General features: G+C 33.8%; 1 protein-coding gene across 1 annotated transcript in view; it reads right to left on the bottom strand.

Annotated features, from left to right (window-relative positions):
- Positions 1-13,869, bottom strand: part of GBE1 (1,4-alpha-glucan branching enzyme 1) — a 266,770-nt gene that overhangs the window by 77,584 nt on the left and 175,317 nt on the right. The window contains exons 8-9 of the mRNA XM_047875374.1: positions 7,898-8,013; positions 3,241-3,368 (exon numbers count right to left, since the gene is read on the bottom strand). Of these exons, the coding sequence (XP_047731330.1) occupies positions 3,241-3,368; positions 7,898-8,013 (244 nt within the window). The remainder of the gene's footprint in view (positions 1-3,240; positions 3,369-7,897; positions 8,014-13,869) is intronic.

The following is a 13,869-nucleotide window of genomic DNA, read 5'->3' as shown; positions in this document are numbered from 1 at the left end:
ATCATCCTTTAAACACTGACAAAATAATTTCCTATTTGATTATCTGCCTCCTTATGTGTTGTTAGAATGTAGGATCCATGGGGCAAAGGTGTTGTTGTTGTTCACTGATATATGCCAAGAATTCAGAGCAGTAGGAGAGTAACTGGCATGAAGCAGGAACTCAATAAAATTTGATGAGTGAATGAATAAAGGCACTGTCAGGAATTTAAAGGTAAATAAGGCAGAATATTTGACCTTTGGGATTCATAAAGTAAGACCTAAATAAACATATACACACTTATTATCATGAAATGATAATGCCATATAGTTGTTACAATTGTTAACTAAAGTACACAGAAAGCAAAAGGGAGAAGCCTACATCTTTCCAGCATAATTTCTATTATATTTCAAGTACTAAATACATCATCCATTTTGAAATATTCACTCTTCCCTGTGCTTGTCACAAGCTTTTCTATGCATGTCACTGCACAAACTCTTCCTTGTATTATTATCCTTACTTTCTAAAAAGACTATTATACACTCAGAACTCTCTGAAATTTAACTCAAATACTTGTTCATCTACAACACCATCCCCAAATTCTTCCCACAGAAAAGGTGGAAAAAAGAAATATATAATCTCTCTGGACTTATAAAATACTTTATTAATTGCTTTTTAATGGGAGACAGATACACTTAAATATAGTGCATAGTGGAATACATCTGTAAGAAAAAGAAATATTTGTCAATAAAATCTTAGTTCTACTTAATATTTCATAGGTTATAAATGTAAAAGGAGAAAAAAGTGAAAAGGATGCATGCTTAATAGAAAAAAAAAACATTTTCAGAGAAGTTGTATCTATTACATATGTCACATTTTCACTGATACAGTAGGTATTTAGTTTGATTCCTTACAAACATTGGCTGTATATGTTTTAAATACCAGGTACTCGTGTTAGGCACTGGAATTATAAACAAAAATGCCTTCACAGAAGAGTTCTCATGAGACTAAGTTTTCCTAAGACTGGTGATAGGCTGGTATTAAAGATCAAGATATTTTTTTTCTCAAGAAACATTAAGGTGCATTCTATATTTGCTCTAAAGGTAGTTTTAGGAAATACTTTGATAGGAAATAGAATCTGCTAAGAAAAATATTTGGACACCACTTGGTCTTGACTTCTAAAACTGAATCCTTAGAAAGCTACTCCATTAATATATATGAGATATTTGCAGTTCTCTTTTGAAAGAGGAGAGTTAATGACTATCCTTTTAAAAATCTTAAAAAGAAAAAAAAAAAGGTAAACATAAAGGCCACTAAAATAAATATATTTTAAATATAAAAAAGTTGATACCTACCAACATAGAATATAAAAATGATTATGTGTTCCAAATAAAGTTAAAATAGTTTTTATTTTTATATTTAAGGATCACTTATGACTATGCCAAAGGGAGAGAAAACCTCAATCAAAAAAATATTTTTAATTAATATACCAAATAGAACCATGGGAAATGGTAGGTATATTCTAGGAAAAAAGGTTTCAATTTTAATAACTGTCATTGTAAATAAATTTAAATTTCTACTATAGGACTTTATATAAATTGCATTACTTATTTGTTACACCATATTCCTTTCTTAAAAAAAAAAAAAGTTCATGAGGATCAATTTCACATTTTGAAGAGACTCCCACTAGACAGAAAAGTGATGTACTGAAATTGAAGTAGTTTTCAATTTAAGCAGAATAAATTGAAGACACATCTTGTTAAAAAAAAAAATCTAAAACCAAGTAATATAAAGTAGACTAAAGTCTCAAAGTTTCATTGGTAGAAACAGTGATAATCAGACAAGGGCTCCCTAGATGATGAAACTATTTTACTTGAAATGAACGGAGAGATCAATGTAACAATTTTACATTTCATGTATTAAATAATTGCTTCTTTTTCGTCAGTACCCAATTTTGATTTGTGCTGTCATTAATTGTTTATAGTAATTTTTCACTTAAACTATCTCTGCTTTGAATTTCCATAAACATAATCGACAAACTTTTTTTGATGTTTGACAGATAAAATTATATAAAAGACAAAATAAAAGTTTAAAATACACTCTGACATTAAAAGATATTCAGTGCATAAAGTATTAGCAAGATTTGTAAGATATGACTGAATTTAAGTAGGTAGGGAGTATGGAATAATACAGGATAATCAAAATGGTATTATAATTGTGTGTTTTAAAATTCTATATAAAAATTTATTCCAGAAATGTAGGATCCACTGCTCTGGTCCTAGAACATATTTAGAAGGCAAAATGTCTAAAGGAGGTAACTGTTCTCTATCCAGAGATAAACAAGGAATCATTCCACCTAGTTGAAGATTCGGGGTTTTGAGAAGACATGGATAGAAATAAGTCTATACAAATAATAAATACCACAGGAAGAAGGCTGTCATTACTACATTTCATGCCCATGAACTAAATGCCAACAATGTGAAAATACAACTGAACTCTGACTCTTCTAACAATATTCTTGCTATTTTTATATGCCAACTGCCACACTTTTTACAGAACAGTTTTAACATACTAAATTCAATTTTAATAATAATTTCTAGTAAGAGGACTCAGAAAACCAGAGGGATTTTAGAACTAAATCTAAATTAGCATAAGCATTTAACAAACTTCTTAATTTATCACATTTATCACCAAGAGGGGAATTGTCAATTATGCATATACCGAATTATATCATTACAGTGCAGCTTTGGGACAGTTAATCATGAACCTTCAGTAATCATGAATAACTAGTGAACATTTGGCAATCCAAGAGCAATAACGTAAACAAGAAAGGTAATCGCATCAGAACAAGAGAGACTTCAGAGAAGCTTGCAGGCAGCGATCCATGCCATCTCTAATGATTAAACCAGGAAAGAAAAAATAAATAAATAAGCAGACACACATTAATATTCAATTCTTTTCTCTGCTGAAGGTCTCACGGTGGAAGGACCTGTCCACTGATTAGGATATTTTACTTTCTAACCATTGGCATTTTCTTTTTTAACAATGGAATGATGACAAGTAATTAGTGCACACTATCTCCTAATAGAAAAACACTGAATTCTAAATAATGTGCCACCCATACAAGATAGCTGCACTACGGTCAGGGTCCAATTTCAGTTATGCAATTATTGACAACATGAGATTAATCATTCAAATATTGTATGCCAACAAAATGTTCTATATTAAAGGGGTTCAGAGGGTAGAGATCATTATGGCTTTACCTCAGCTACTGTTATAGAATGGGGATACAATGTGTGAACCAAATGATTTGCCAACATGAGATAAATCAAGGCATCTTCATCAACTTGAAGTCCAAAATATTCATGGTAATCACCTGAAAAAGCTTGACCTAGAGAACAGAAAATCGATACAGATGCATTACGTTAATATGCAAGTCTCAACTCAGCACAAATGCCCCCACCAATTAGTCTATTGAGATCAGTTTTGTTATCATAGCAAAGTGTAATGAGCCTTAATAGCACATAATATTATCATCAGCAAATATATGTTCTAACTTAGAAAAGTACTCCGTATCAAACATTCAGAATTCAGATAATCCTGCAAATCAATTTTTGCTTTTCAAAAGCAAACAAAGCACTTTAACTGAAAATTTGAATTTAATTTTAACATAATTTTGAAGGAAAAACATGAAATGATACCAAAGGGAATTCTAGATTTCAACTTTTAGATATATATATTTTTTGCATGTCAAGAGATCCCTGTGAAGTAAAGAAAAGCAAATATGAAAACCATCATAAAAGTGAGACAAAATGTTTATATTATTTAAATATGTGCTTCAATTTATGCCATACAGATTTCCTATGATGACAAAAAGATTTTAACATCCTCCAACTTCCTTTTACCTTCTCTTCCCCCACATCCTAATTTTGGTTGCTTATAGTATGTATCATTTATTGGGGTTATACTATTTGCTTTCTATTCTTTGAATTGCTTACTCATTTTTCATTAAATCGAATTAGTGTTCAACATCTGCCTTTCCCCCAACCCCCACCCCCGCTTCCCCACATCACATTTTTTTATTTTGACTCATTGTTTTTTCAGTTTGCTGGATTCCATCACTATATGGTATTTTCTGGAAGTTTTATTCATCAAGCTCTTTCAAATTTATACCTGAATGACAATTCAATTATCAATTTTCGAGTCAAACTTTGTTTCCCTAAGGATTTTGTAGACATTGCTATTAGCAATAGAATAGTATGAGTTCAGCCATTGTTTTCATCTATACAGGTAAATTGCTTTTTCTTCCTAAGATGTCATATGCTGAACTTCTTTTTATCACTGAATTTTATAAATTAAACACTTTGTGTCTTGATGTTAATTGCTTTGCCTAATTTTCCCCCTCAATTCATTTCCCTAACTCCACAATTCCTTGGAAGATACCAAGGCCTCAGAAGAGAGAGGTTCTACAGGGAAATGCAGGAGTTGCATAAGTAATCTAGAAGGTGTTGTAATCTAGGAGAGGCTCCTTCTTTTTTTTTTTTTTTCAACGTTTATTTATTTTTGGGACAGAGAGAGACAGAGCATGAACGGGGGAGGGGCAGAGAGAGAGGGAGACACAGAATCGGAAACAGGCTCCAGGCTCTGAGCCATCAGCCCAGAGCCTGACGCGGGGCTCGAACTCCCGGACCGCGAGATCGTGACCTGGCTGAAGTCGGACGCTTAACCGACTGCGCCACCCAGGCGCCCCTAGGAGAGGCTCCTTCTTAAATTTTGCCATGTTTTCCTTTTTCATTCCTTAAGTCAGTTTCTCTCCAAACTGGAAGATATCAGTGAAATCTATCATGTTTTAATAGATACAACTTCTTTCCTAGAAACATTTCATGGGGGCAGCACCATGCATGATTAAGAGCAGATAGCAACACACTGTGAATATAGCTTCATTTCTTGGCAGCCACTTTTCAAAATTTACAAAGTCCTTGTTTCAGACTGGTTGTTGCTTGGTAATATTTGGCCATTAAAAAATAATAATTATTCTCCATGTTATCTACTAAGCGATTAGGATTCCATGATCCCATTTCTTTGCGCAACTTTAATTTTTTTTTTAATGTTTTATTTATTTTTGAGAGAGAAAGACAGACTACAAGCAGGGGAGGAGCAGAGAGAGAGAGGGAGACACAGAATCTAAAGCAGGCTCCAGGCTCTGAGCTATCAGCAGAGCCTGACACATGGCTCACATGGCTTGAACTCACCAGCCATGAGATCATGACCTGAGGCGAAGTTGGACACTTAACTGAAGGAGCCATCCAGGTGCCCCTCTTTGCACAACTTTTAAACTGAAGGTCTCTGATCAATGATTTTAATTACAAATTCATTTATAATTAAATTTTAACTGTGAACACCTCTATCTAAAATATACATATTTTCTACAGTGTTTAATATGCAAATGAATCCACACATTCACAAAGGTTCTCATTTATTTTTTGTTGTTGTTGTTATTTTTTTCTCATTACAATTGCTGTCATGTTCACATCCTATGGGTGCTGCAATAAACTGCTTAAAGATATTTTATTTCTTTCACTAGGACTTCTAGTGCTGTGTTGAATAAAGTAGTGAGAGTGAATCTCCTGTCTTGTTCCTGATCTTATGGGAAAAGCTCTCAGTTTTTCACCACTTTTAATATTTGCAGATGACATGATGCTATATATAGAAACACAAAAAACTATTAGAACTGATAAATGGATTTAGTAAAATCACAGGATACAAAATTAATATACAGGAATTTGTTAAATTTCCATATACCAATAATGAATAGAAAGAGAAACTAAGAAAACAATCCCATTTAGAGTGGCAGTAAAAAGAATAACATACCTAGGAATAAACGTAATCAAGGAGGTGAAAGACCTGTACTCTGAAAACTATAAAACACTGATGAAAGAAATTAGAGATGACATAAACAAATGGAAAGCTATTCCATGCTTATGGATTGGGAGAAACAATATTGCTAAGGTGCCCATACTATCCAAAGCAATCTACAAATTCAATGAAATTCCTATCAAAATATCAATAGCATTTTTCATAGAACTAGAACAAATAAAACCTAAAATTTATATAAAACCACAAATTACCCCAAATAGCCAAAGCAATCTTGAAAAAGGAAAACAAAACTGGAGCTATCACAATCTCCCATTTCAAGGTATACCACAAAGCTGTAGTAATCAAAACATAGCAGTGCTGGCACCAAAATGAACACAGAGATCAATGGAACAAAATAGAGAGTCCAGAAATAAACCCAGACTTTTATGGTCAATTAGTCTATGACAAAGAAGGCAAGGATATTCAGTGGGAAAAAGACAGTGTGTTCAATAAATAGTGTTGGGAAAACTCAACAGCTACATGCAAACAAAAAATGAAACTGGACTCCTTTCTTAGATCATATGCAAAAATAATCTCAAGATAGATTAAAGACCAAAATGTGAGATCTGAAACCATAAAATTCCTAGAAGGAAACATAGGCAGTAATCTCTTTGACATTAGACATAGAAACATTTTTCTAGATAGGTCTTCTTCGGCAAGGAAACAAAAGCAAAATTATACTACTGGGACTACAACAAAATAAAAGGCTTTTCACAGTGAAGGAAACCATTAACAAAACAAAAAGACAACCTACTGGATGGAAGAAGATATTCGCAAATGATGTGTCTGGTAAAGAGTTAAATATCCCAAAAATATAAAAAAACTTATACAATTGAACCTCAAAAAAACCAAATAATTCTATTTAAAAATAGGCAGAGGACATGAATAAACATTATTTCAAAGAAGACATACAGATGGCCAACAGACACATGACAAGATGTTCAACATCACTAATCATCAAGAAAATGTTAATCAAAATCACAATGAGATATCACCTCATACCTGTCAGAATGGCTAAATAAAAAACGCAAGAAATAACAAGTATTAGCGAGAATGTGGAGAAAAAGGAACCCTCGTACACTGTTGTTGGGAATGTAAACTGGTGCAGCCACTGTGGAAAACAGTCTGGAGGATTCCACATTGCCCCCCCCCCAAATTAAAAACAGAACTACCATATGATCCAGTAATTCCACTACTGGGTATTTACTCAAACAATACAAAAACACTAATTAAAAAGATATATGCACCCCAATGTTTATTGCAGCATCATTTACAATAGCCACGATATAAAACAACCCAAGTGTCTACCCAGAGAAGAATGGATAAATAAGTTGTGAATATACATACATATATACATACAAACAATGGAATATTACTCAGCCATAAAAGAGAATGAAATCTTGCCATGTGCAACAACATGGATGGGCCTAAAGGGTATAATGCTATGTGAAATAATTCAGTAAGAGAAAGACAAATATCATATGATTTCATTCCTATGTGGAATTTAAGAAACAAATCAAATGAACAAAGAAAAAAGAGATAAACCAAAAACCATACTCTTAAATACACAGAATAAACTGATGTTGCCAGAGGGGAGGTATGTGTGGGAACGAGTGAATTCTGAATAATGTACAGAATTGTTGAATCATTATTTTGTATACCTGAAACTAATCTAACACTGTATGTTAATTACATATGAATAGAAAAAAAAATAAATGAAACATATTTAAAAGAAAGCTACATAGTAAGGATAGCATATTAAGTAGATATATTTCACAGAAAGCATTATCTTTTATTTACTTATAAAATGTATTTATTTCTGACCTCTTGCCAAAAAGGGATCAGAAGTCTCTAGAGAAAAGACATACACATTGGAACTAATAAAAATCAAGCTAACACTAATGGTCATTGGAAGCTCTGAAACTGAACCCCAAACCTGGTTTTAATCTACCAGTAAAAAAAAAAAAATCATTATTTGCATCTGTAATATATCAGTTTACCTACCCATTCCATGGTGATGATAGAGCATGGATGTAACACCATCAAAACGAAATCCATCAAAGCCATATTCTTCTAACCACCATCTTATGTTTGACAGAAGGAATCTTAAAACTTCCCAGCTATAGTATTAGAAAAAAATATATTTAAACACATTGTTTATTGTGGTTTCTTTAACTGTTATACATTGTTTGCTAAGAGTATTAATTATAAATTTCTATCTTAGGAATCATGATGTTCAAAGAAATATATCACTTAAAAAACAGAAAACCACTAATATTTATCACATTTGTTTGATGAAATTCATTCTAAGGATTATTAAATTTCGATAGTTGCAAAATCACTTAATACCTATGAAAAATTGAGAAAAAAATGTCTAAGTTGGGTCCAAAGTGCAAGGGCTCTCTTGTTCATACCTATGTCCTCAGTAACCCTATAGTGATTACTCCATAGTAATGTTTACAACAACAACAATGAAAAAAATCTATTACTCATCTCTAAATTTTCAAGATTTTTCATGTAATACATCCAGTACATAGTTCTTCCTTTCAGAAAATATAATGTCATTATCATTAGAAAAACTGCCTTCAGGGGCGCCTGGGTGGCGCAGTCAGTTAAGCGTCCGACTTCAGCCAGGTCACGATCTCGCGGTCCGGGAGTTCGAGCCCCGTGTCGGGCTCTGGGCTGATGGCTCAGAGCCTGGAGCCTGTTTCCGATTCTGTGTCTCCCTCTCTCTCTGCCCCTCCCCCATTCATGCTCTGTCTCTGTCCCAAAAATAAATAAACGTTGAAAAAAAAATTAAAAAAAAAAAAAAAAACTGCCTTCAATAAGAGACTCTTAAAAACTGAGAACAAACTGAGGGTTGATGGCGGGTGGGAGGGAGGGGAGGGTGGGTGATGGGTATCGAGGAGGGCACCTTTTGGGACGAGCACTGGGTGTTGTATGGAAACCAATTTGACAATAAACTTCATATATTGAAAAAAAATAAAAAAAATAAAAAGTAAATTTGAAAAAAAAAGAAAAACTGCCTTCAATGGTTGTCTGCTAAAATATTTCCTCAGTCTACAATTTGAAACAGATACATTAAGAAAAAAAAAAAGACTTAAAGTCAACTACATGATAACCAATATCACATTTACTAGAGTATTGTTTTGTGAGAGCAAAGAAAAAGAAATCTAATTACTAACACACACATATATAATAAAGTAAAAAGTTTTACTAGTTACAATCCTACAACCATAAAAACAGAAGGAAAACAAAGAACTGTTATAACTCAATTAAAAACACCACACGAGACAAGCCTATTTCGGACAACTGAAAAGAAGGCATCATCAATTAGTACTTTCTTTAGTCATACAGTTATGGTTGAGTTCTTTATCTTATTATAACTCTGGTTTTAAGACTTTAATACCTCATTTAGCTTAATGACAAAGCAGTTATAGTGAACACAAATCTTTAACCCAGTTAAAATTTATGTATTTTTTTTAAACTGTCCATATATTAAAGAGCAATCTGACATAAGTGGAGATTAAGTCATCACAATCAACTTCGGAACAGTAAATCCAAACTTTGGGGAAAGATGAGTGTTGGTAGTAATTAAGTGCTTTAAATAAGCTACTTTGAGTTTTGAGAACTTACTGAAAGTTAAAAAAAAATGAAAAAAAAAAAACAGAAATACATGTAATCTGGTAGATATGAAAGATAGCCAGGAGGTTTTAGATTGCTAGGTCCAAGCCATGATGAAGGTAGAATTTGCTAATGTTTCTACAAATGCATATTCATTTCGGAGTTAAGTAAAAAACAAAAACAAAAACAAAAACAAAAACAAAAACAAAATGTTCAACAAAAAGAAATTAATAAAAAACAAAGAGGTATTCTACACCTGAATGAGATCAAAATTACTCTATTTTGCATAGGACTAATTTCTATACACTTTTTGAAGTTTTATTTAAATTAACAAACTTGATTTTTAGAGCCATTTTGGTTCACATTAAAATGGAAAGGAAGCATGTCTATACTTTTCAACCAAGTTGCTATAGGAATACCTCAGAAAGAGGATGTGAAGCAATTTGCAATCATTAACACTTTGTAAACAATATTTTGAAAAGGATATACTTTTCTAATTTGGCTATTCAACTTGTAATGTATATTTTAGTCATAAAGGTAAACTGAAAGATATTTTTAGTCAAAAATACCCCAGAGTAGAAACAAAAACCTGTTTAAATGCTATATACCTTGGGTAGATGTATGAAGATACAAATATGCAACCCAAAGATCGCAAGCTGTCCCTGGGCCTTGTCTTTCATGCACTACTATTCTGTTGCCTTGCAGAGTACTTCAAGTTCTTACTTTGAATGCCTGGAGATGGAACATGTTACTCCCAGCTCTTTCCAGTCTTTACTACTCTGCATTTTCTAGTACCAGCCCTATTTACTGATTTATATCACTGGCTTGGGTTTGTAGACCATTGCTGTCAATTTCTAATATAAATACTACCGACTGAGTGTTTTCTAGGTAGACACAGGTTCAAATGTAAAATCTGTGTCCTAGTATCTACAAAGATAAAAGAAAAAAGACAATAATAGTGCAATCCAATAAAAATGAAAAAGGGAGGTGATGTGAATTTCATAACTGAAAAGAAAGCAATGCCCAATATCACAAAGTTGATTAAGGTCAGCATTATTAAATGGCCTATTGGTTCCTGTTACTATACTATTTATTCTCTTCTTGACCGAAAACAGTAATAAAACTCCACATAACATATTAAAAGAAAAAGACAAACTTAGTTGTTACTACATGATTAGACAGATTCTTGGCATGGATGAACAGGAAAAGAATTCCCTGTGATAATCTGAAAAGAAATGACAATGGAGCACCTAAATTAACAAAATCTAATGGGTTAAAAAAAGAACTAAATTCTATATTTTATTTTATTTAGTTTTTTTCTTTAACATTTATTCATTTTTTTGAGAGATAGAGAGAGACAGAGTGTGAGTAGAAGAGGGGCAGAGAGAGAAGGAGATACAGAATCCGAAGCAGGCTCCAGGCTCTGTACTGACAGCCCAGAGCCCCACACGGGGCTCAAACTCATGGACCGTGACATTATGACCTGAGCTGAAGTTCAATGCTTAACTGACTGAGTCACCCAGGTGCCCTAAATTCTATACTTTAGAGTTTAAAATGCTCTTAACCTGGGGCACCTGGGTGGCTTAGTTAAACGTCTGACTCTTGGTTTGCTGTTCAGGTCACGATCTCACAGTTCATGAGTTCGAGCCCCACATCTGGTTCCATGCTTACAGTATGGCGCCTGCTTGGGATTCTCTCTCTCTTCCTTTCTCTCTGCGTCTCCTCTGCACATGTGCAAACTCTTCTCTCAATCTCCTGAGACAATGTCTGAACAACATCAACAATCCTAGGGGAAAAAAAAAAAAAATCACTGCAAAGTTAAACTGACAGGAATAAATCAAATTTGTAGTGCTTTCAAAATAATTTATTTTGTTATGTTTTATAAATCATGGATGAAGCATAAAATAGATGTGTTATCTGTAGAGACAGAAAAGAGATATACAAAATTTTATAGGAAACCAAACTAGAACAAAAACAGTAAAGAAATAAAATCTAGAGAGTTTTATTTTGTATTAACACAATCTCAGGAAATACATTCAGAAAAATAAAGTTGGTGGCAGCAAATGGAAAGCAAGTTTATATACATTTTCTAAAACTAGGATATTAAGAACAGTAAAAACAACTAGTCATGTAAATCTTATAATTATTTTATAAATAATGAAATTTTGTTGATTAAGAAAAAAATGAACTATTAGTTCAGGAAATAGGGGGGGAAGGATGGACTCACATATATTCCTAATAGTTCTGTGGTCCCAATTTGGTGTGTCTTATCATCTTACATGATAAATCTAGACAGACTAATTCACTCTTTGTAAACTCAGTATCCTGATGCAACTAACTTTAAAACACAGACTGCTTGTACAGAATCAGAACTTTAGAGATCAACAAGACAGAGAACCAGGAAGACTGAGATGTGAGTCTATAAAATAACCAGACCATACACATGAGTACTTTCACAGACACAAATCTGAATTCAAAGTGGAGAAATAGTAGGTGATAGAGTGTTTATATTGTAATTGGAATGAAGATATAGCTTTCCCCCCCTTTTTCTTCCACTATGCAAACATCCAACTTGATATAGACACTGTATTTACGTATTACATAAATATATTTATCCCAGATCACTGAACTTAAATTATAAGAGGAAAGCTATGTGAGGAATTCTCCAGAACCTCCAGGTTCAGTGATTCACTAAGAGGACACACAGGACTCAGCATATAATTGTGCTCACAGCTCTGATTCATTATAGCAAAAGGATAAAAAGTAAAATAAGCAAAGGAAAAGGTGCATGGGCAAACTTCAGAGGAGTCTAGACACAAGCTTCCAAGAGTCCTCTCCTGATGGGGTCGCACGTAATTCTTCCAACAACAGTCACAACACTTGTGAAATATCTACTGGGGAGACTCATTAGAAACTCAGTTCCCAGTGATTTTTTTGGAGGTTGGTGACCTGGTATATCATATCAAAATCTAGATTTTCAGAAGGCAATAGTGTTTAATATAACACATATTGTTTATATGAAGAGTATAGGTGCAGTCGCGGCCAATATCGTAGACAGGTGTTTCTAAATTAGCAGTCTTCTCTTCCTCCTCCACTCCACCTCCTCCTCCTCCTTCATTTTTTTTTTTTTACATTTATTTATTCTGGTGGGGGAGGGGCAGAGAGAGAGGGAGACACAAGATGCAAAGCAGGCTCCAGGCTGAGAGCCATCAGCACAGAGCCCGACGTGGGGCTCAAACTCATGAACTGTGAAATCATGACCTGAGCTGAAGTTGGACACTTAACCAACTGAGCCACCCAGGTGCTCCTAAAAATAGCAGTCTTAATTGTGCTATAGTAACTCTTTTCTTCACAAAGCAGAGCCTAACATTTATTACGTAATTATAAAATACTTACCATAGGTTTTTGGAGATAAACTTCTTCTAAAGTCATTTTATCTCAGAAGTACTCAGATTTCAAAACCAAGTGGAACAATCTAAATACACTTTAAGAATCTAAATATGTGGGTCGCCTGGATGGCTCAGTTAGTTAAGCACTGGACTTTGGCTCAGGTCATGATCTCACCATTTGTGGGTTTGAGCCCCGGATTGGACTCTGTGCTGACAGGTCAGAGACTGGGGCCTGCTTCTGATTCTGTTTCCCTCTTTTTCTGCCCCTCCCCCATTTGCTCTCTGTGTCTCTCTTTCTCAAAAATAAACATTAAAAAAATGTAAATAGGTAAGGAGCCCAGGTTGAGGTGCTCTGCCTGCAAGCTTACCTTCCATTAGTCCCATGGACAGTGAACTCATTCAGCATGTACATGAGTGCATTAGTTCACTGAATCTAAGATGCCTTTTAACTAGAACACCAGAACAAGCTTAAAAAATAGGTACCAGTGAAAACACAGATTTTTGAAAGATGTCTATTTCTATTTCTACTGTCATATTTTCAAATTCTGCACCCATAAATTCCATTTTTCCTTCTTTTGAGGCAAGGGGACTGAGAAGAGGGGTTATGATGCATTCTAAATTATGACTGAATTAGAAATATTACTCAACATGCCCTGCAGTAATAAATGAACTGAATCATTTCAACTGTATGGTTTGATCAAAGTATGAAAATGTCTGGCAAAGGGTACAATAAAAAATGCAATTCACATTTTCTACTTCAAAATGTCATCAGACAGCCCATAACACAGTTGATATATCCAGTTGATTAGAGTCCCATAAAATATAAAGCAAAATTTAGGAGCACAGTTTTATTCTGGTGTGTTCCAGCAGACTAGGTAGGACTTTGATTTTTAAGATTTCTGCACTGACACAAGGCTTTCAAACTTATTCTTAGAAACCAAAGCCTAGTTTCCAAATAATTAG

Source organism: Prionailurus viverrinus, chromosome C2 (assembly GCF_022837055.1).
Source record: "Prionailurus viverrinus isolate Anna chromosome C2, UM_Priviv_1.0, whole genome shotgun sequence".
Taxonomy (NCBI): domain Eukaryota; kingdom Metazoa; phylum Chordata; class Mammalia; order Carnivora; family Felidae; genus Prionailurus; species Prionailurus viverrinus.
The sequence above is the reverse complement of the archived record's forward strand: the minus strand, read 5'-3'. Positions and strand labels throughout refer to the sequence as shown.